A 24,563-nucleotide genomic window follows, 5' to 3' on the forward strand; every position below is an offset into this window, starting at 1 on the left:
TTCAAGTATCGTCCGTCAATACTGCACATGGGGGGAGATATCTAGCTGCAGCACAAAGTGTGTGCTCTGGAGAACTGCAGCGGCTCCTATTAGGCCTAGTTTTGTCTGGGAGAAAAGAAACCCATTTTAAGGGGGCATATATAAGATGTTTTTCTTTTTCTTTGCTTTTTAAGCATTTCCCAACTTGCATGTTTGTCAAGGATTCTTGCACCAAAAAAATTGTAATTTAGTTTTCTATTACCATTTTCCACCTTTTCTCAGATCCAGAGAAATAAAGGCAACATAAACAAATATATATACATAAACAAGGTAATGTCAGCTGAGAAAATCCTTTTAGTTATTGATTTTTGATTAACTATTATAACCGCATTTTCTTTTGAATTACACGCACTGAAGAATTATTCATACTGCTAATTATTTGGATTTCCTGTTTTTGCTTCTGTACATTTAAGTTTTATACTACTGTTCAAAAGTTTCTGGTCGTTAAGATTTTTAAAATGTTTTTAAAGAAGTCTCTTATGCTCACAAAGTCTACATTTGTTTGATGAATAATCAAATAATTTATGGATAATTTAAGTTGCATTGTGAAATATGATTACAATTTAAGTCATTGTTTTCTATTGTAATATTTTGAAATGCCATTTATTCCTGCAATGGGAACGCTGAATTTTCAGTCATTACTCCAGTCTTCAGTGTCGCATGATCTTTCAGAATCATGCTAATGTGCTGATTTGCTGCTCAAGAGACATTTCTTATTATTATCCATGTTGAAAACAGTTGTGAAACACACATCTGTTTAAATCTTAGAGAACAAGTAATCTAACCAATCAGATGCATCCTTGCTGAATAAAATTACTTATTTAAAACAACAACAAAAATCTTACTGATCCCAATCTTTTGAATGGTAGTGTATGTAACTGACCTGTTGTGATTGTCTAACCTCTTTGCAAATTTTTCACTTTTAGTTATGACGAGCCAAGATGCTAAATTGTTATTGCTATGTCAGCAGTCATATGTGAATGGTTGACAAGTCCATGATGATTTCTGAATGACCCATTTTTTTCTTAGTTTCTGGAATTGATGTTGCATGAACCTGAAGGGTAGTTGGAGTATATCTATATAGTATCCATTATGCAAACTAGCAAAATTCAAGCTTTCCTTGATACGCCTGCTTAAATTACTGTACCTTAAAGGAGTTGGTACAGTAATTTGGTACAATAATTTAACCTGCCACTTTGCAGGTTGAGTGTGATGTTTCCAGCCATTTGCATTCAAAATGGCGGCGTTTTGATGGTTAAGTGAATAGCAGCTCTCAAGCCGAATGTTAGGACACTGTTGTGGGACAGACAGTGCAGGGAGGATGGAGGGAGGAGGGGCAAGCACTGTCTAAAACCCATCACTCATTGGTTAATGATACTCTCCTCTCATTTAGCCACACCATTCTCCCATTCCCTCCTTCTTTTAACCCTTCACAAATCAAACGCGGGGTCATCCACAGTTCACAACCCCCAGGTGGTCAGGAAAATGCTACCACGCCCTCAAGGGTCCGTTTGACGGCATGTATCTGAGTATATGTTGTTCCCTAAACTGTTGTCCAGGTGCTGATTTCTCCACAGCTTCATCGCCGCTGCTCTGTTTTTTGTCTCACCGCCTGTTTGTCTGGTGTCAGTCTCACGGCGTGTGTGCGCGCGAGGTGTTTTTTGAGCCCGGTGGCAGATTTATTGCCTTTACGCTGTTATTGTGGTGTAAGAGCTGAAAAGTTTCTGTCTGTTCCTGTCACTAAAATATGTCAGATGTTTTTCCTTCATCTTTTAAGGTGTCTGTTGATTGTAACCCAATGGCTGTATAAAGTTCAGGATTGCAGATGAAGACATCTAAAGTCTAAACATGTAATTTAGCGTTCTATATAAGCCCCGCCCCTTGTGGATATTTTGACTAATTTGATTGTGTTAAGCTACCAGTATGAGTATAATAAAGGTTACAATGGTTAAAACCATTTTAAATCCCAATTTCCTCAGTTCTGAAAATGTGAAAATTGTCGTCAAATTCAGTTTTGGTTTGGAAAAATGTTAGTTTGCGCGAACAATCTTTGTGCGGCTCGCCTACGTCCATCCTTGAGCTTTTCCTGCAAACTGTCAACTAACAAAATGCAAAATGAAACCTCTATCCCTCCCTCCCGCACTCCCCCTCTCTCTCTTCCTTTCCACAGTATCCTCTTTTCTCACACTAAATTTAGGTCACAGCTGTAAAGACAATGAGGCTGATTTGAGTATTTCTCTAGTACTTCCTCTGATGTTTGGTTTTTGTCAGCGAAGACTCAAATAGACACATTTGCATTTGATGTTTTTATCATAGCATATCATTCTCCAAGTACAGTTTGGTAATTTCTCAGTAGTGATACTGTGTCTGTTTGTTTCCTCTCAGGTAAAGAGAAACCCCAGAGCTGTGGAATTAAAGCCTTTTACCCATAATCCATCTGACCTGGGTTTGTTATTCCCCCACCGCAAACCTTAAATCAATCTGCAAATTCAGCTCCATGTCCCTGCTCATAAAAGAGTCTCCTTTTGCGTTCAAAAAAATGAGGAGAAAAGAATGGGAGAAGAAAAAACAGCCGTGTAGGAAAGCAGGGACCTTATATAAAGGGCATGGTCTGCGTCCATGCCAGAAAAGCCTGATTTCCTTTTGCAGTGCGGCCATACATCAGAGGCCCTCCCAGCTGGACTGTCACACTCTGACAGAATGACATGTGTCATTTATCAAAGGGGCCAGAGCTTGGGAAAACTCATATGACAAAGCCTGGGAGAGTTCATTCCCCCTTATCCACAACACACACACACACACACACACACACACACACACATATAATCCATCTCTCTCGTTCTTTCACTCTCTCTCACACACAATTCCCTCCCACCTTTTCGGCGCTCGCCTGTTGCCAAAAAATGGGTCTGTAATATTTCTGTCATCTACACACCAACTTGCTGTTCTTTTCCCCTTTCTCTCTCTCGCTCTGCCGCAAAGTTTTTGCTGTGTATTATTCTTCTCAAAAGCTGTTTTGCAGTAGCAACCCTTCATCCGCATAATTCCTGCGTTAATTACAGAATCGTGTGTATTTGAAGTGATTAAACCCGGCGTAATGAAGCTGAAGATCTCAGATATCCTATATTGCGCGAGCGTTGCTCTGCTGGAATCCATTCATCATTTCGAGCAAACTTCATTCTTAAGTCTACTTGCACCAGCTGAGAGAGAGAGCGGGAAGGAGAGGGGTCAAATATAGTTCACACCGCTGTGTACTACTCTATAGGGCACATTCACCCATCACTCAAAATGTGCTTTCTGTCTCTCACTCTGAGGGGCGGGAATAGATGAATTCCACAGGCTTTCAGCTCTGGGTTCCAGCGCTGCACGGCCGACCTTCGACCCCTTAAACGAGCTCTGAATATGTGGTGTGTAATGATCCTCGCGCTGTAAACATTTAATGACGCAGAGACTGTCATGGGAATTTTCGCATTCCCCACCCAGAGAGAACGGCAAAGTGAAGATCCTGTTTGTGAGTTTAAGTTTATGAAGTATGGCTTTTCATACAGATCTGTGCTCCGAGCATGAATCTTTGAGCCAAGTACCAATCTTGTATCTGAATTGGACACACAACTTCTTAACAACAAAGTGCTGGAGTCATGGCGATTGGGAAATTGAGCCATGCTGCTTATGTAGGTGATGCAAAGTTGAATCTAGCTCACTGTTGAATCTAGCAAACGACCTGTACTCTGATCAAAAGATTCATACTCAGAGTACCAGTTGCCGGCTTCAAGCGTGAATCTTTTGCTAAGAGTGCAAATCTGGCTTGCTCTGGGTATGAATCTTCTCCTTGGAGAGAACTATTTGAGCTCAAAGCATTAATCGTTGGTGTGAGTCTTCATATAAATCTTTGCTCTGAGCACGAATCTTTGTGCCAAGTACCAATCTTTGTTCTGAATTAGACACATAACATCCTCGTTAAATGTAAACATCAATAAAACAACTAAGTTGGCAAATAAAAAAGTAATTTGGCAAATCGCGCTTATGTAGGTGAAGTTAAATTTGGCTCACTCTAAGTTCACAAATGATTTGTGGTCGGAGCAAAAGATTCATATGCAAATGGCCAGTCTTTTGCTCAGTGTGAATCTTTGGCTTAAAGTACAAATCTGAGCCATGTGGCTTATTTGAGTGATTCAGTGTTGAATCTGGTTCGCTCGTAGTGTTAATCTTCTGCTCTGAACAAACTGTCTTTTCCTCAGAGCAAAAGGTTCATACTCCGATCACCAGTCTTCTGCTCAGAGTATGAATCTTCTGCATTGAATGTGAATCTCTTGCTCAGAGTGCAAATCTTTTACATTATACATTAAGCCATAGTGCGAAAATGAATGTGGCCGATGCCATTCCCCCTTCTTCTCCCCATCCGTCCCGAGTACGGATCTTCATTCCAAGTACGAATTAGTTAGAACTAATTAGTTCGTTCAGATACTTCATTCGCAGGTCGTTTTGTGAGCTCTTGTCCTCAGGATATGAAAATTATGAATAAAAGATGGAAAGAACAAGATTAAATGAATAAAAATCTGTATTGGTACGTGGTGCCGTACAACGTCATCTTCCCTTTAGGAGGAATTCTCTCTCTCGCTCTCTCGCCTCTCTCTCTCTCTCTCTCTCTCTCTCTCTCTCACTCACTCAGCAGGTTGCCGCTCCTCCTTTCACGAATTCTCTTTTCTCTCTCTCTCCCCTCCACTTCTTGTTACGTTCCCCTCCCTCTCTCCCTCCCTCCCTCGCGGTGGCGGGGCAGGCCTTTTCATTTGTCTTCATAAGCCTAATTTATTTTTGCAGCCAGATGTGAGCTGACAGGCATCAGTCAGTGGGGCCGTTGGTCCCCCCCCACCATTCTCAGGTCAGCAAAGCAGTCACGTCTCTCCGTTTGACTGAGTCCCCCATCAACATTACACAAGATGGATGTGTCTTTAAAGGCCAGATTGATTGTGGATATCGGAGTTATGGCATCATTTATCATGGTGAATATTATTTAGGTGCAGGGAAAGAACAAGAGAGAGGAGATGGGGGGGACGGCGTATTGTTAGAGGGCAATTGGAAGGCTGTGAAAGTTTAATTGTGTGCGTGTGTGTGTGTGAGAGAGTGTGCATGCGTGTGAGCGGAAGGAGAGGTCGTTTGTTTCTGGAAGGTTTAGCGAGTTTTGCTATGCTTTCGCTTCTGCCTGGGAATATCATGTTGTGTTGAGGGATGAGCTTTTTGCACTTTTTTTCTCTCTCTCTCTCTCTCTCTCTCTCTCTCTCTCTCTCTCTCCCTCTCCCTCCCCCTCTCCCTCTCCCTCTCCCCTGCTTGCTCGCTCTCTCTGTCTCTGATGTGTTGTTATTGATTGTGTGTGATGTGGGCCTCTGTGTGATTTAGTGCTCCTCTCAGGACCCTCCATACACTCCACTCCTCTCTCAGCCCACTTTCACGCCCGTCACAGAAGCTTCTGGAAAAAAAGAAAGAGTCTCCAGCTCTTTGTGTGGCTGGGCCCAGGGTCAGAGAAGAGTGTTCAGGACACCAACCAACAAATTTATCATTTTCCGTCCCTCAGCTTCAGTCTCTCAATGTGTCCAAGCTGAGGTGAGGCTTATTGTTAGATACAGCAACACGTTTTCCTTTCTGCTTTTATCTAGTCATCTTTCATCTCTCTTTAGGAAGGTGGGATGTTCTATAAGACACACAACTTCCTTATTGTGAAACCTGAGCAATATAGAGCAGTTGCAGCAGATGCCACATGTGATCTGACACATTCAGCCATGGTGCTCATGTGGGCGACACGGGTTCAGATCTTGATTCTCTTTTTTTTTTTTTATCCTATTCCATAATTGTTTTCTGTTACAACTTTTTTTTTTTTAAACATTTTCTATTTTACCAAGTTAGTATATTATAGTGTGCTTCTCTTCTTCTTAATTTGTCATGTTATTTTCTGATTCTGTTCCACCATTTCTGTCATCTCTACAGATTTTTAATACATTATTATTGTCTGTTTTACTAAAGTAGTATGTTTTACTGTATTTTCTTTCTATTATTGTTTTTTTTTTTTTAATGGTACTTTTCCACGTATTGTCTTATGTCTTTTTATTTAATTTTTTTTGTTGTTGTTGTCATTAGAAGTTTTAACATTTTTAATTTTACAAAATTAGTATAATTCAGTATTTTTTCATTGTTACTTAATACACTATTATTATTATTATTATACATTTGCCAAATGTTTATCCAAAGTGATTTAAAGTGCATTCATGATATGCATTTTAATCTATATGTTTAGTCCCTAGTAATAAAACCCATTAACTGGCATTGCTAGACTAAAAGATAGCGCTATGCTTGTGCTATGCTCTCTACCAGTTGCGCTTCTATTGCCATGAACAATTTTCTATTGATTTTTTTTTTTTTTTTTTTTTCCACAACAAATACCGTGGCTGGTCCATCGGTTTTTTTTTTTGGTTTTTTTTTCCCTGCTTACCTCACTGACGTCATTGACTCAGGAGCCAGTAGTTGCCCCTGAGCAGACCAAGGGCAAATGCAACACCAACAAGACCTTCTCAGAGCAGGCGTGAATCGAACAAGCAAGAGAATACGGATGACATCAGACACTTATTTCTTTTAGTCGTTTAGGCAGGCAAAGGGTAGACAGTAGAGAGAAGAGCAGAGCAGCACGTTTTATGGGACGGTATGGAGGATTATTTACGACAACGGCCCCTTTTTTCCCCAGTGTGGAGATGCTCTTTGGAGCGCAACCTGATATCCAGTAGTAACAGTCTGGTCTTCAGAGAGCTGCTAAAGTTTACAGTGATCTGACCCTCAGGGGCCTCCATCACAGATCATATAAAACAGGAAATCAGGAATAATGTTTTTAATTCTGTGCTCCTCTAGAATTACAGGATGTTGAAAGGCAAAGTTCCAGAGTGTATATGTGTGAAGGGGCTCTGACTGCCCATATTTGTCTGTATCCTACAGGTTTTCAGTGGTTTCGCTGTATGTATATACGTGTGTGTCCAGGGATCTCCGCCAAACGGCTGCTGCCCATATTTGTCTCTCGCATGTGCAGGGTTTCCCGGTCAGGGAAGGGTCAGGCTCTGGGAATGTATGTGTGTTAGCTGAGGGGTGGAATGACGGCACTGGCACATTTGATTGATGGGTAATTGTGCAACCAGACTCAGCTAGACTGAACTGGTGAGGTCACGGCCCGAGAGAGGAGGTGCTTTTTGTCCTTCTCGCTTTTTCTTGTCCCTTTCTGTGACGTCTTGCCATTCTCTTTGTTTTTATTAATACTAGTAGTTGCTCTTTCTTTCCTTTTCGGCTGACCATCTTCTTTTCCCTCCTCCCCTTTGCTGTTTTCTTTGTCCCTCTTCCCAGATTCCTCCTGTAGAATTTATTTTATTTTTTTATTTTTACGTGAATTATTTTCTGTAGTCGCATGTTGATTACGGCCATTCATCAGAAGTGTCCTCTTTCAAGAAACTTTTTCGACAAAGTGCTCTCATCGCAATCACTTTTGTTATGGTTTAGACCTTAATCTATGATCTGCTATCAAACTCTGTTTGTACTTTGCTGCAGTCATATTTTACCCCTCAGACTTGGGAACTTATCATGCTGAGCGATTGCAGGACGCTCTCCTCGCTGCGCTCACAGGTGCTGAACGAGCCTTGCTTCATGGCTGTTTTTCCTCTGATTCACTCCAGATTAGATTACAAACAACCCACCTCTCACCAAACAGCTGCATTTCAGTCACAGATTTGACAGGAAGTCTTTAGCTCGTGATAAATAGGACAACAACCACAAACACGTGTATCGCATTCCTGCTAAATTCAGTTTCTCCTTTGCTACTTTCATAAATAAAGTAGCAGGATTAGGAAATGTCACCAGTAAGATTCAAACTCAAATTACTGATGTGAGAACCAGGGCTCAATGTGTCGCAAACCACTCAGCCTTGGCTCTGATGTAAAGTTTGGTTTTAACATGCTCATGTTTTCTCAACAGTGTTTGGTGTTGACGTCTGAGGCCTTCGAGAGGTAAAGTTGTCTTTTAGAGCCGAAGCTCTCGGCGGTCTGACAGGAATGAGGGAGGAAGAGTATGAGTCAAGAGCTGTGGAAGACAGGAGTGTGTTGATGAGGGTCGCACTGCATTTGTACTGCAGGCTCTACTGTTTTTCATCTTTTCTCTTTCAGAGCAGCCTGATTTATGGTAATTATCCATATTTAGGATCATCTATCAACTGGTAGTTGCTAGGCAATGGGAGCAGCTGCTGTGTGTGTGTGTGTGTGTTTGGGCTGGCGAGTTTTCTGTCAGGTACTCGGCTCAGGTGATGGCCTAGTGGAGAGACTGTGCTGGGGGATTTAAAGAGACAAAAAAAAAAAAAACACAATTCCTTCCTTCATCCTCGTTTTCTCGCTCTCTCTTTCTCCCGCTCTCAGTTTCCTTCATAGCTCCCTCCGCATGGGGGTTCTCTGTCTGTTCTGACATTGTTGTGTCTCTGAGCACCAGGGTGGATGGCGTGTTATCTGTTTCTCGGTGAGGGCACGGCGTAGGGGAGACACTATATACGGGCGGTGTGTTTGGACTCCAAACCTCCCGGTTTAGCTCAGGATTAGGGAAGCTTTTGAACCTGTGCGACCGAACGCAAGCGATTTTTCAACCGAAATAACTGTTTCCCCCGTAAAGGGCCAGATGGGGACGAGACTGCAGTGCTTAGGATATAATGGCCATTGTCTCACGGCTGGGCTGTTCCTCTATGACAACGGCGAAAGGTGATTTATTGACTGCGCATGACGGCCCGCCAACCGCTATGACCAAACCTGGATAGAGAGAAAAAAAAGACGCACAGAAAGCAAGAAGTATATAGAAACTGAAAAAAGCACTGCAATGCAGGAACAAGCAGCAGGAGATTGAGGATAAACAAACAATATGAAATATTTGTGTTTATTTTACAGCTGAAGAGATTATTAGAGACAGCTGCATGGATGGTTGGAAAATCACTTATTGAAGTCATTATTGATTGCAATGCACATGGGGGCGTTTCTTCTTCTCCCCCCTCAGATACCAGGATCAAGCAGAACCCCTGGAAATCAGGCCTGTTATATTCCTTCTCTCGTCTGACTGCTAGCGTAGCTTTTCACCTCGGTTCAAGTGAACTACAAGTCCTGCTTATCGAAAACACATTTTAATTATGTGTGCGAATGGGATGTACTAACAATAAAATGAAATGTCTGTTTACAAACATAAATTTACCTCAATTTCATTAATTTTCCGAGCTATTCAAATATTTGATTTGATATCATCTTTGAATTCCGACCGAAACACGTGTGTATCAGATGCGTGTCGCACGCAAACACTCTATCAACAGCGCTAATTACAAGAAGGTAATTATTTGTGGAAGTATTCAGGTGAAGATTGAGGCACCTTCAATTACTCAGCAATCATGAGTGCTGTTTAATTAGCTAACATGCACTCGTTTAGCCTCTCCTTGTTTACTTGGCTCTCCGTAATTCACTGTGTGGAGCTCGTGCAATAACAACATGCAGCACAGCTGCTTCACTCAGACTGGAAACGTCTTGGGGTGATTCTTCATTTAGGGGAACTTTTCTGTCCCCTAGGATGAATTTAAAGAGAAATCAATGATTCAAGTCTTAAAGGATGCGTTACGGTAGCTTTCTTTTTGTGTGTGTGTGTGTGTTTTATAGCTTTTTATTTATTTTTGAGAATCATTATTATTATCATTATTGTTATTTTTAGAATTTAATTTATTTTAGCTTTTATTTAAACATTTTATTTTAAATTTTGTCAGTGTTCTAGCTTCCACTTATAGTATTAGTGTTTCAGTCAGGAAAATAATGTGCACTTTTATAAATAACTTAATATTTTTAAGTTAATTTGTGGAGCAGGACAGTAGAATAAAAAATTGATTTTTTTTGTTATGTTGTTGTTTAGTTTTTTGGTAAATGGCAAAAATACAGAGAGACAAGAAACGACAATTAAAGTCTCTTCTCCCCCCCCAAAGAAAAAAAGTAGGCAATGGTTCTTCCTAACTGAGGAATCACCCTTTATTTTGACACATTAAGTAATAAAAGCTGGATTTTTTTTAATTCCATTTTTTTGTAGTTTGCAAACATTTGAAGGAGATGTGTTTTAGTTTATTTTGTTTTATTAATGATTTTATCCAATAATGTACTTAGTTGTTTAGTAACGTCCACTATTTTATGCTATCCACTTTTCTAGGCTGTTGTAATTTCGTTTTATCTCGATTTAGGGTCTAGTATTAAATGAATGTAAACTGCAAATTCATTTTTGGTTCCTCTTCATTTTCTCTACAAGCAGCACAGCTATTCGTGCTATATTTAAGGAGCCAAGCAAACGTTAGCTACGCTATGCACCTCCTCTTCTTAAAATATGTCTGACCTCACCGTACTCTTGCAGGGTGGATTACCTAAGTAAAGTAAATTGCTGTTAATAATCCGTTAATTGAGCCCTTTCATTATTCAGCAAGCATTTTGATATCGGCGTTCAGCAGTCTTGGGGGATGACAGGACGTGAGCGCCTTGTTGTGGTTTGTGCGGCCGTGAGACCTCCATTCACAGGCTGCTCTGAATGAGTACGTAACGGCGGCTAAAGGAGACAGACCCCGTCTCACTCCCCCGGTGCTGCTGTCACCTCTGCTTTGCTCTTCCCTCCCTATTGTTTGAAGCTAATGTAAAACGCACTGTCTATATGACCCATTTTAGCAGCCCATTAGCATAATTTGGCTGTCGCATGGCCACCGAGTTAATGTACTTGCAAATGACAGGGAAAGTGTGTTATACGACCTTAGGGTTTTTAAAAATTAAATGACAAAGTAGGCCGCACTTTGCATAAGTATGGACTTGACATTGGAGCGTGTGTGTGCGCGCCTGTGTGTTAGCTAGTGAGTGAGTGATATTGTAGTGTGTCAGTGCAAGGTGATGTGAAAGCATTTACACAGTAGTATTTTAGTTTGTTCATCTACTTAACAAAACTGATTTTTTTTTTTTTTTTTATTGGTAGTGATACAGAAACCATTAGTCAAATTTGATATTTTAGCATTTTTAATGGCTTATGGACTTAGGAACACCTTTGACGGGGTTATTATAGTTAACTAAAACTGAAACAAAAATTAAAACATTAAAATTTAAAGTTAACTGAAACAAAATATAACAACGGTTTTGTTTTTTTTGTTTTTTAAAGGCTATTAAAAATGACAAAAACAGTTACTAAAACTTTAAAATTAAAAATATAAAAATGTATTAAAATATTAAAACTAAACTATGTAATTAACAAAAAATGATAAACTTTATTATAATAAAAATATAAAAACACAAAAATATTGGTATTGTATTTCTTACCCAAATATTCTAAAATGTTGACATTTTAAATGTAATCATCAGGGAATCAAATGTAATCTGATTCTTAATCTGATAAGTTATAATTGCACAATTATCAGGCTGTTTATTCTCGCGTCCTCCTCTCCGTTTGATGTAATTCTTTGTATTTTTAATGGCTCGGTCTGTTGCCCTAGTTATATACCTCCATCCATACTCGTCCGCAAGTATCTAAAGCGAAAAGATGAATTTGGAGCGCAGAATGGAATGCCACACCAGTTCTTGAGGGGCCTGAAGCTATTCCGCCATATGGTGGCCTATTCCACACGGAGGATGGCGGGAGGGGGCTGGGCCAGCCTTTTACAAGAGATGCTTAAAGAGGCAAAGCAGATATTAATTCAGAGAGCCTACTCCAGAGTGTCCGCAGGAGCACAAATCACTGTCAGCGGATACGGAGAGGTGGGCAGGGTCCGTGTAAAACGCCCGTCTGCACTTCAAAGCCTTCTTTTGTTTAGTCTGTAATAAAGTTAGATGTGTCTCGTAGAGAAAAGGGACGAAAAAAGCCTGGAGACAGAGCACAAAGGAAGTCCTCAAAGAGGACGATTGTGTGGAAGATGGTGAAAAATGTGAAGGCTTTTCTCCTCTCGTAGGTTCACATTGGGCTAGAGAGAGAGACAGGGTGGGGGTCAGATCTACAAGCCAAACCCCCCTCAGAAATCTGTCCATCTCCGCAGTGTCCTTATTACTTTGAACAGCAGCCATCAATCAACGTGTGTTCGCAGAATAGAAACGACGATCATTATTCACACTTCAGAATAAACGGAATAAAGAAAGTAAGCGCGAAAAAGGTTTACAGGCAGGGTCCAAAATGAACACTTGCCAAGCGACAAATGGGAGTAAGAATTGGCATTGGAGATGAATTAAAGCAAAGTTACTTGCATGGAACTGCAACATAATACATGGCTTAAATCAAATCGCAGGAATGATAGTCAGACGTGAACGATTCAACTCAAACCATCTAACCAAAGAAAACATCAGTCGTGACCTTTACCTCAGTAAATAACTTACTTTTACAAGTTTAAGATGCCTAAAGGAGGTGTTTTTTTTTTTTGTTGTTTGTTTGTTTTTTAAACTCAGCGTTGCATATGTAATAAATTAATATATTAGGATGCAAGTTACATAATGACCTGCATAGTTTGTCACTAATATGCAATAATTTCTGCATTATGCTACCAAATGTGAATATATTAGAAACATATGTGAGGATGTAAGTTATGTAATGACCTACACAGTTTGTAACTAATATGCAAGAGAAAAAGAAAACTAAATACTATTCTGATAAATATAAATTTTTAATTATTTTTATATATATATAATTTACTAAAAATCATTAACTCGTAAATAAAAATCATTAAGTTTATTAAAAATCATTAACAAAATGTTCATTTTGGACTCTTTTTACAGTAACTTGTCCAAGAAACCACCACAGATCACTACACCTACACAACATATTGTCTGTCTCAATTTACTTTGGTAAACTTAGATTTTTTATTTATTTTTTTTCTGGTATGTTATAAAACATACATTATGCATTCATTTCTAGAATCGGCGCAGTTGCCATCGCCAGTTTCACAGACAGCCCTTCCAGATTGCAGCAGGCCATAAGTGGACCGGGGCAGACAGCATCATGCTACCGAAGCCTTGTTTTAACTGCCCTGGAAAAAGGGGAGAGAGAGAGAGAGAGAGAGAGAGATTGCTGCATTCTCACTGACATGCAGAGCATTACCATAATTGGCTTTTCTACATGATAGGACAGAGGAAATAATAATGTCATTTTATTTACAGCCTTCAGTGTCCTGCCCCTCTTCCCCTCCTCCTTTTCTCTTTCACTCTCCATCTCTCTCCCTGTCTGCCTTCAGCATGCTGCGTAGGTCAAAAGACATGGTTTGATCAGCCCTGTCCAAAGGCATCAAAGTTGAGTGGCATGTAATGGAGACCCAGTGACAAACCACATCGGCCAGCCAAATAAGACTTGCCAGTTTTCCCATTAAAATGTCGGGTAAACGGCGCGGCTTTCCTCTGCACACTCCAAAACCACTCTGACCAGCTAAATCAGCCGACTGAGGGAAGGCAGAATTGGACATTAGTAGTGCAAATGACTGTAGTGATTGCCCCCTCTCCTCCTCGATAAAATAAATAAATAAGAGGAAGGAGGCGGGGGAGAGAGAGAGGCGTCGGTGGGCCACGTTAGTGACAATCTGGGAAGGAGAGGCCTTCGGCATCTGTGCTCTGTCCGCAAGCATTCTCGTTCCCCTCTTCGAGTTTGAACACTTAGGCCTGACACGTCTCAAGCGCACCAGCCAGCTCAATCAGACAGACCTGGTTTTGTCCAGCAGACCACTTGGAAGCAGCAGAAAAGATGTCTTTTTGAAGAACAGCAGATGTTATTGGCCCGCCAAAATCACTTTGTTCCAAGCTCTGTAGGCAACATTTTGAGGCATCATGAGTAAGCAAGATGGCTATGAAAGTTCTCTAGTGTTGTTCTTTATATGGTTTAGTGGTTAGCATTGTGCTCTGGGGTGTATATGGGAAATTTGGGTTCAAATCCAGCCTGCGTCTCATTTCCTCTTATTTCAAAAATTATTAAGCAGAGCTTTAATGTGTATTTTCAGATTTTCACTCGCAGAAACGGTTTAATCTCGTCTAGAGTCACGGCTTACTAATTCTCCGCTGTTTGTTGGGCAACTGCATGCGAATCTCAACGCTCGATTGCTCGTATGTGGGCGGTGTTTCTAAGAGCTGGCACTGGCTGTGTTTGTGTGTGCGGTGTCATGGGTGTCTATAGCAAGAAGGTTCACTCTGCGGCTGATCTTTGTTGGCTGAGACAGTGAGCTCTGCTCGTGTGCGTATGTGTGTGTATGTCCCGCTCATGTCCCGTTGCTGTGTCACCTGTCTAAACTCAGTGAGATCTCAGCAGCCACAGTGACAGCTCCGCTCTGGACACAGATGGCCACGCTCTCCTGCACAACACACATACGCGCACACACCTCACATCTCGCACACCTCATACATGCACACAAGCACAAGGCCCCGGTGCTCTGGCTGATCGTTTTAGATGTTGGTAGGCACTCAAGAACATACACACCTTTGTTCTGTCTGTCCATACTGGTGTGTAGCGTTTGATACAAAACACACAAGCACAGGGGCGTAAGAATGATTTGAAAATTTTGCGGGGTGGTAGGGGGCACATTTTAAATATTATCAGCCTGGCTCATGAATATTGATTAGATGGCATAATTCTTGTCAGGTAGTTTTAAATGATTTGCTGAAAGGCATGTAAGTGGGCACCATATTAGGAAGATTACAACAAAGCAGGTGTCTCGTTATTTTTATTTTAAGTTTAACTGAATAAGTTTTATTAAGAAATATATTTCGATTTATTTTATTATTATTTTTTTTACAATGTAATTTATAATTATGTGACCCTGGACCACAAAACCAGTCATAAGGGTCAGTTTTTGAAATTGAGATTTATACATCATCTAAATAAATAAGCTTTCCACTGATAGAACAATATTTGGCTGAGATACAACTATTTGAAAATCTGGAATCTGAGAGTGCTAAAAAAATCCAAATATTGAGAAAAAGTTCTTAGCAATGCATATTACTAATCAAAAATTAAGTTTTGATATATTTACGGTAGGAAATTTACAAAATATCTTCATGGAACATGGTCTTTACTAATATTCTAATGATTTTTGGCATAAAAGAGAAATCAATAATTTTGACCCATACAAATATTCCTGTGTGACTTATGACTGGTTTTGTGCTCCAGGGTCATACATGTAGATCTCTTGATATGATGGACATGCGTATAGATGCGTATATGATTTCTGTTGAAATATTTCTCAATTAGTTGTGTACTGGAAAACGAACAAAATGTAATGTTTTGTTTTGGCCTCCCAAATTTGATCAACATTTGTTGAACCAGACTTTCCGGCCTTGTTTTGTATGCCATCCTTGGAAAGTGCCTGCTTCACTCAGTAAATCAAACTCTTTCTCGTTCCCCACCACATCAAAAGCATGGTCTTTTTATAGCAACTATTGATTCGTTTAATTGTGTGTATTCTTAAGTTATCTGTGGCGTTTTCTGGCGACAGTACAATGCGGGCTTATTTTTGACTGACAAACACAACAAGCCCCTCCCCCCCTCTTCTCCTCTTAATCCCTCTCTTATTGTTCGGCGTGATGTTTAAAAGCAGGCCCCTGATAAGAGATGTCAGCAGTCAAACTTCTGATTGGGTTATTAAGTGTGAGCTGTCGTTGCCGTCGTCTGGCGGGTTTCTTTTTTTGTTTTTTTTTTTGACGCAGATGGCAAAAAATTGCCAAGTCGTGTTTGACGGCTTGATGCGAGGACAGTGACATGCCAACGCGCATGCCTGTCAGATGCCACGCGGTGTCAGGGGCTGAGGAGACGCGCTCGATTTAGTGTCAGGTTCTGCCCATCTCTTTGCGAAAAAAGCCTTCTCGTTCCAGCTTTCTTCTGCGCCCCCCCGTCTCACTTTTCTCTCTCTCTCGGCCCCTCTATCACTCTCTCTGTAATTACAGCAAAGATGGAAAAACTTCTCTCTTTGTTTTAACGTGATAAGCTGTCTTAAATGCTGCAGTGACTTGAGGGAATTATCAGGGCTTCAATCCACTGAACCGTGTTGCGGCGTGAACATTTCTTTTTAAAGCGATATTTGGATAAGTGATTTATTTGACAGTTCGTAATGTTTATTTCACCAAATCCTTTTCGCGTTACACCGCCTACTTGATTTCTCAGAGGAATTGACGGATTGAAATCCGTTAGAGAGCTCGAGGCGGAATCAGTGATTCCTCCGGATCAGAAGCCGTCCTTTAAGAATATCCGAGTAACGGGAACGCCACGTTCCCAGCTGTTCACGCCCCTACAGCTTCCTCCACGCAGCTGTAAATGGCACCTTACAAACATCAGGTATGGAGTCCGTTCTGATTACGTGTGCTCAGCTGCACGCCGTTTGAAGCTGACAGCACATCTGCTTCAACCACTGAGACGGATCTTGGCATCTCGGACAGACATCTCCTGGTGGCTCGCTGAGATAAAGGAACAACTCTTCAAGCGCTGCCTGTCTCTTTTTCTTCTCTTTACTCCCTCCATCTCCTCTACTGCTCCCCTCTTTTCCTGCTCTGTCTCTTCCTATTGCCTTCAAAGTTGTGCAGGCTGTTGTTGCGGCTTTTCTTCTCGTGTTGTGTTCAAAATGGCTGATAGTAACAATACCGCTCTCACAAAGCGAACAGGAGGCTTTTTTTTATAGCCGGACATGCTGTGAAGATGCATGCGCTCGCTCACACACACACACACACACACACACGAGCACGCTCGAAAGAGGTACTTTGATGTGTTTCGATGACGGAGAGCTCATTTTGTTTATCTCCCACTGCAGATCGAAACCAGCTGATGAAACAGGAATTTAATCCTACCGCTCCTCATTAAGCACTTGGTCTCATGGACCTTTATTCTCTTTTCATTAAGCGAATTAAACGAGTAGCATTCTCTCTCTCCCTCTCTCTCCCTCTTTTTGTCTTGCAGCTGTGGGTGCCGACAGTGGGCTATCACTCTGTTTTTTCTGTCATAGCTCTGTCGGCACACAATAGAGTGAAGGAGCTTTTTGTGGCTGAAACATGAAACCTTACATTTGTGAACATTATTGTTCTGTTCCTTTTCCCCCATGTAATACATCTGACAGTACATCTTATTACCACACATTTAGCTGAGGAAAATAAGCATTTTCTGGTGTGTGGCGTAGGCAACATTTTTCAGTATCCTCTTTTTTTTACCTTGAGAAATAAATGTGCACTTAGCAGTAATACGCAGAGCACAAAGAGCCATATTTGCACAAATAAGCATGAATGTGTATTTCTGAAAAACACACTCGTGGGCCGATGCTGTTTTCACAAAAAATCAATGCATTAACTGGTTCTTATCAATCCAATGGGACTCTTTTGGTCAAAATATCGACAAGGGAGGAAGACATCGATGCCAGTGTTTAGAGAGCAGGTGGCCGATATTGTACATATAAAGCAATTTAAAATCGACATGAAATCCAAAACGACTATTTATTTTATTAAAGTTTTATTTGGATAGTTCACCTAAAAATGAAAATATAATTTACTTCACCCTCATTTTGTTCCAAACCTGTATGACTTTTCCAAAAGATGATATTTTAAAGAATGTTTCAACTGTTTTCGTCCAAATAATGAAAGCCATCTGGCTCCAAAACAACAATGGACCACACTGACTTTCATTGCGTGGACAATGGGGAAAAAATGAGACTATTTTCAAAATATCATCTTTTTTGTTCTGCACAGTGTTAATTTTGTTGACGAATAATTTTCGTCAACCACATTTTTTTTCACTGATGACAATGAGACTATAACTAAAGAGAACTCTTTTTGAATGACAAAAATTATGTCGTAAATCTATTGACATTCTATTGACGAATATGTTAGGGAGGGACGATTTGGGAAGAGATTAATTCAGAACGAATCTGCTGCATAGGAGGTTAGATGCGAACATATGAACCAGCAGTACATAAGCTAAAATACACTTGCTGCACAGTGCATAAAACATAAAAAAATGTCAATATGTGGGAGTAAGAGAAGAGCAGGCATATGGATAAATCTGATGATGCAAGAGAGATTTCAATTCAGTCTGGTTTTCTGAGTGCAGACACTGAAGCATACACGCACAGAAAGCGCGTCTCACAGCGCGCGAGTACTCTTTCACGTCGCATGAATGGAGAAATACACACAAAATGATGTTGAAATGTCCGTTTTGATGAGTATTCACGTAAACACAGTTGATTACGTCTTGAGTGAACGTAAACAGTAGGGAGAACGCATATCAATACATTGCATCCGTGCATTTGGTTTTAAAGGGACAGCAGCCTAATTTAGTCACTATTGTCCGAGTCATTGTTAATCAAGCAACAAAAAAGAGACAGAAAATCACTCGCTGCTCTTGACTGAATCACTTTAGTAGCCCTAAAAATTAATCTGAATTTATTTCTAGAAATAAATGTGTGCTTGAAAGGATGAAGAATATCGACTAAAACTAAATCAAAATTTGCTGTCAAAATTAACACTGGTTTTGCAGTCTTCATAAACCTTAAATTACTATTTGCTGTTAACCAAGATGCAATTTTTCTTTGCAAGTCTTTAACTAAAAGAAATTGACACAAAATTGCTGGAATTAAATCCATATTTTTTTTATTTTAAGATTTTTAAGAGGAAAAAAAAAAGTTAACAACAATTTGGAAGTAGATTTTGAGACAGACCCAAAAGCAAATCCTGCTAAATCCTACAAGCAGGCATGATTATTGGTCAATAATGAAACATTGGCCAATTAACTGGCCTATCACTAGAAGGAAGGAGCACTAAAAATGGTTATGTATCATCTTGTCTTCTCTCACTCTCTCTTTTTCCCCTGTGGCTGCACACACTCTTGACTCCCCAAGAGTTAGTACAGCATGGACCATGACAACATGACATGCCATTTCCACTTGCATTTTAGCATGACTCGCTGCGAGAACTTCCATCGCCTCTGCCAACAGCATTGAGGCAAGCTGCACCCCGTGCTGCATCCCTGGCAATAACTCAGACGCAATCTCACACTCAGAGGAGTCTAGCTTGGCTAGTGCATGGGAGAACTGGATCAATGTCACACACAGTCTGTGCCCTCTAACTACAGGGAAAAGGAGGACGAAAAAAAGCGAGAGAGAGAGAGAGTAGTCAATATGGTGGTGTTCATATGGAGTTTGGTTTTTGTAAACAAAAGGGGTGGGGGCTAAATTTTGTAATAGATGTAAATGGATGCATTTTCTGCATCAGTTTTGGAATGATATATTTTGCTTTTATTATAATGTTCACAATATAATAGTTTATATATATATATATATATATATATATATATATATATATATATATATATATATATATATATATATATATATATATATATATATATATATATATATATATATATATATATAATTTTGTACAAGCATGACATTACCATTTTTTCACTTTAGCACATCCTTATAAAATTCTCTTGTTTTTAATTTTTTTTTTTTTCTAGATACCTTTTTTGCTTTAGAGGACTGATTTTCAAAGGAGGATTCTCCTCTGCCCTCTTTACCCTTGCTGAGCTGTTACACAGGATAGCTTTGTTAGTCTCAGCAGTGAAGGGTGCTATCTATCATAGTCAAGATATGGATGTTTGCCACTTTATAATTGCAAACCTGCGTCCTCTGCCAGGACTATTGACAAAAAATCTCTTTAGGATCATTATGTAGGCATGCGCACACACACAAATTATACGTTTTCCACACCTATTCCATTTAAAGTGAATTCACTTATTCAACAGTCCATGTTAACTTGCACATTTTGGGGGCTCTTTTGTCTCATCATCTGTTTTTTTTCCCCCCTGTGTTTTGTTTTCTCAGCCTATGTGCCAGAGGATGAGCTTAAGGCAGCTAAGATCGATGAGGAGCACCTGCAGGACGACGGACTCTCCTTAGACGGTCAGGACGCAGATTACCTGTGCAATGAAGAAGACGATGGCCGTGAACAGCTGAGCTACCAGAACTCTCCACTCAGCAATGGCACCAACCCAGACGCCGGCTACGGCTCGCCCCTCAGCGACACCAGCGATCACCTGGCTGACTTCAAAAGCACCTCCTCCAAAGAAGGTCAGGATAAAGAGGAGGTTGAAGACATGGAGACAGATGTTGGACTGTCTTTGCAGGACAGCCTGGCACAGATGAAAGCAGTCTATGCAAACCTGATTTCAGATGCTTCCTGGTCGAGTATCACAAAGGACATTATGAAAAGCAAGCAGGTTAGTGCTAGTAGCACTAACAGTACTCCAAGCAGCCACAAGGGGAACAACAGCGTTGCAAACAGCCATGCAAGCAGCATTACAAGCAGCGGAGCTAGCGGCAGCAGCAACGCTAGTGCTAGCACGAAGACAAATGTGACGCCAAGCAGCAATTCTACAAAAGCCACCGCATTAAACAATGCCAACAATGGACCCATCAATGGTGCTAACAGTGGGGGTGTTGCATATGACTGGCACCAAGCAGCTCTTGCTAAAACCTTACAGCATACGCCCTACCACCTCATGCCTGAACCAAGTCTCTTCAGCACAGTGCAGCTTTACCGGCAAAACAATAAGCTGTATGGGCCTGTGTTTACGGGTGCCAGCAAGTTCAGATGCAAGGACTGTAGTGCAGCCTACGACACGCTTGTAGGTCTCACGGTGCACATGAACGAAACAGGCCATTACCGTGATGACAACAAGGACAAGGAGGAGGACAAGGGTAAGAGATGGTCCAAGCCACGGAAACGATCCTTAATGGAGATGGAGGGCAAAGAAGATGCTCAGAAAGTCCTGAAATGCATGTATTGTGGCCACTCGTTTGAATCCCTACAGGACTTGAGTGTCCACATGATCAAAACTAAACACTACCAGAAAGTGCCTCTCAAAGAACCAATGCCAGCTCTTGCCTCAAAGCTGGTGCCCTCCACCAAAAAGCGAGCGTTCCAGGACCTGATGTCTCCGTGCTCACCTGAGTCAATCTCTAGCACCCCTGGCATTCCACTGGCAGAGACTGCACCCACCAAAGATCAGAAAATTTCCAACCCCTATGTCACAGCTAATAACCGTTACGGCTACCAAAATGGTGCAAGTTATACCTGGCAGTTTGAGGCCCGAAAAGCTCAAATTCTTAAGTGTATGGAGTGCGGGAGTTCCCATGACACCTTGCAGCAGTTGACAGCCCATATGATGGTGACTGGACACTTTCTCAAAGTCACAAACTCCGCCTCCAAAAAGGGTAAGCAATTAGTGTTTGACCCTGTGGTGGAAGAGAAAATCCAGTCCATCCCCCTTCCACCCACAACAACACGTCTGCCGGCTCCCACTATCAAGTCCCAGCCTGATTCACCAGTACACCCTTCCACCATGGATGAAAGGAAGGAGTCGGATGAGGAGAAAGTGGAGGAACCTGAGGAGAGGAAAATCAAGCAAGAGAAAGAGGATCCTGCTGAGAAGGTGGAAAAGACGGAGAAATCCAGCCATTACAAATATCTAAGGGAGGAGGATCTTGAAGAGTCTCCTAAAGGTGGACTAGATATTCTCAAGTCATTAGAAAATACGGTCTCCAGTGCAATCAGTAAGGCTCAGACGGGTACACCCACCTGGGGTGGATATCCCAGCATTCATGCCGCCTACCAGCTACAAGGGTCTGTGAAATCATCTATACCTGCTGTTCAGAGTGTCCAGATTCAACCAACATTCAACGCCAGCAGCTTGAAATCTTTTACCTCTGACTCCAACACTCTGATCCATTCTCCAAGCAGCCCATCGCCACCTCCAAACCATAAAAGCAATGTCCTAGCCATGGAAGAGCTGGTGGAGAAAGTAACAGGAAAAATCTCTTCAAGGAAAGACAGGGATGAAAAATCAACTGAACGTGGCTCCAAACATCTCACTGCTGAATTACCCTCTCCTGTTCTCAAAGACCGAAAGGACCTGCCAAGACCAGATGATCTTTGCAAGCCAACAAAAAATGGCACGGTAGATAAAGACCTAGAGCACGTTCCTGTTCGAGACGGAGAATACAAGGAAAGCCATGCAGATAATCCTGTCAAGAACGGAACTGATGTCCTCAAATCGCAAGTCAGCAATGGCTGCGGTAATTTAGGAATCATCACTGACCACTCACCAGAACAGCCTTTAGTCAACCCTCTCAGTGCATTGCAGTCTATCATGAACACTCATTTGGGTAAGGCCTCCAAAACAGTCAGTCCACTCCTAGACCCACTAGCAATGCTGTACAAGATCAGCAACAACATGATGGAAAAGCCCATGTACAATCCAGCTCAGGTCAAGCAAGTCGAGCCCATCAACAGATATTATGACAATGACGACGATCAGCCAATGGACTTGACCAAGTCCAAAAGTGGCAATGGGCCCACCAACAATTGTTCATCCACAGTTATCAGCAACAACAACAGTAACATCACAAACAGCACCCGGCCCATCTTGTCCACACTGGCTGAATCTGTCTCATCTCCTCTTCGGGAGAATGCCCTAATGGACATCTCGGACATGGTGAAGAACCTCACAGGTCGCCTGACGCCAAAGTCGTCAACCCCTTCCTCTATATCCGAAAAGTCGGATGCAGATGGCTGTGCTTTTGAGGACGGCCTGGAGGATCTTTCTCCCGTTCAGAAGAGGAAAGGCAGGCAATCAAACTGGAACCCTCAGCATCTGCTGATCCTTCAGGCTCAGTTTGCATCCAGCCTTCGGGAAACCCCTGATGGGAAGTACATCATTACAGACCTAGGTCCTCAGGAGCGTGTACATATTTGTAAGTTTACAGGTCTCTCCATGACCACCATCTCCCACTGGTTGGCAAACGTCAAGTACCAACTCAGGCGGACAGGTGGAACCAAGTTTCTGAAGAACATAGACTCGGGCCAGCCATTGTTTCTGTGTAGTGATTGTGCCTCCCAGTTCAGAACTCCCTCCACATACATTAACCACTTAGAGTCCCACTTGGGCTTTAGCTTGAAGGACCTCTCAAAGTTATCAATAGACCTCATAAGAGACCAGCAAGCAGTCACTAAAATGATCACAGATAAGACATTCAGTGCCCTTGGCTTGACTGAGGAGGACTCTAATTCCATATTTCAGTGCAAACTGTGCAATAGGACTTTTGTCAGCAAGCACGCAGTGAAACTGCACCTCAGCAAAACGCACGGAAAGTCACCGGAGGACCACCTGATCTTTGTTACTGAGCTGGAAAAGTTAGAAAAAGCCTAAGGAAAGCAGGCTGGTGGCAGTGAAGTGACTGGATTGAGAATCATTGCACTACATCACTGTACTGCACTGCGCCTGAACTGAGCCTTCAAAATCAGTCCAACTTCTGTCGTGAAACTGCCTGATTGGACCATGATCTGTTTCGATTCCCCCCCCTCGTTTTTCAGTCTCCTGATTTCTATCTCTTGCTTTGTACTGTATTTATCTGATATGTGTCGGTTATGTGCATGTTTTTGTTCTTTATTTTCTTTCTGAGTGACTTCATTCAAACAGAATTTACAATTTGTACTCTGTTGAATTGGGAATGAAACAAACATGGTATCCATGGGCATGGTCTAAAACAAAGTGGCAAAAGAACTTCTGAATAGAATGAGTTGCGTCGTACTGAACTCTCGCTACACGTCAAAAAAAGACTGACTTCATTAAAGCACTCCGTAGTGTTGAATGTTATGAGAATATGTATAAAATGAGACAGAGCTATTTTGTTAATTTGAGCTCCGATTTTCAGATATTGGCTTGACATAAATCAAACTGCAACCCTTTGAAGTGAAAACAATGCATTGTAGATTTTGTTGAGTCTTCTAAACCTCGAAGGATATTGAAGATTTTGACAGGCTGCCTATGATTATACACTTTGGTTTTTCAAAGGCATTTCTTTGTTTTTAATAATCATTGTTTTTTTGTTGTTAAGTATCATTTTATACAGTAGCAATTTGAAACGTATGCTTTGGTACCACTATTCCTCTTTCTATGGTTTTGCTTCGGTTTCAACCTGTAAAGACTTAATTGAAATCTTATATACAGCACATATATTTAAATGATCAGCGAAGATGTGTAAATTTCCATCATCATATCTTGCCAATTGCCGCAGCTCAACATTGTTTGTAAGGTGTGCATTCTTTTATATTGTCATTTTATATATAGTAAACGAAAAGGAAATAATATGTACAGAGATGTATATGCAGTATATGTGCTGTAGAACCACGATTCATCCTTTAGTTGAACTAAGTTCTCTGATGTGGTAAATATGAATTGACTGAAGGAGTTGCATCTCTGTTGATGCATGGAGTATGAGAGGGAACCAAGCAATGCAAAACATGAAATACAGTACATTTCAGTGTTTTATCATGCCATTGTGAAAAGTCCCATCAAATCCCTTAATTAAAAAAAAAAAAGAAAAAAAATGTTTTTGTCCCTTAATTGTAAAATAAAACCTGAAGCATTTCTTGATTAATGCTGTTCTCCATTTGGTCATTTGTGTGTTTTTC

The 24,563-nt window shown here is 41.1% G+C and overlaps 1 protein-coding gene across 4 annotated transcripts in view; it reads left to right on the forward strand.

Moving 5' to 3' along the window:
• Window positions 1-24,529, forward strand: part of tshz1 (teashirt zinc finger homeobox 1) — a 38,820-nt gene extending 14,291 nt beyond the window's left edge. For 2 of the 4 annotated variants that reach the window (XM_058753209.1, XM_058753208.1), the window contains 2 exons: window positions 2,425-2,485; window positions 19,913-24,529. In XM_058753209.1, the coding sequence (XP_058609192.1) occupies window positions 2,425-2,485; window positions 19,913-23,298 (3,447 nt within the window). In that variant the 3' untranslated portion in view covers window positions 23,299-24,529. The remainder of the gene's footprint in view (window positions 1-2,424; window positions 2,486-19,912) is intronic. The other 2 variants (XM_058753211.1, XM_058753210.1) reach the window with 1 other exon arrangement.
• The last annotated feature ends 34 nt before the right edge of the window (window positions 24,530-24,563 follow it).

The sequence above is a fragment of the Onychostoma macrolepis genome, chromosome 19 (genome assembly GCF_012432095.1).
Source record: "Onychostoma macrolepis isolate SWU-2019 chromosome 19, ASM1243209v1, whole genome shotgun sequence".
Lineage (NCBI taxonomy): Eukaryota > Metazoa > Chordata > Actinopteri > Cypriniformes > Cyprinidae > Onychostoma > Onychostoma macrolepis.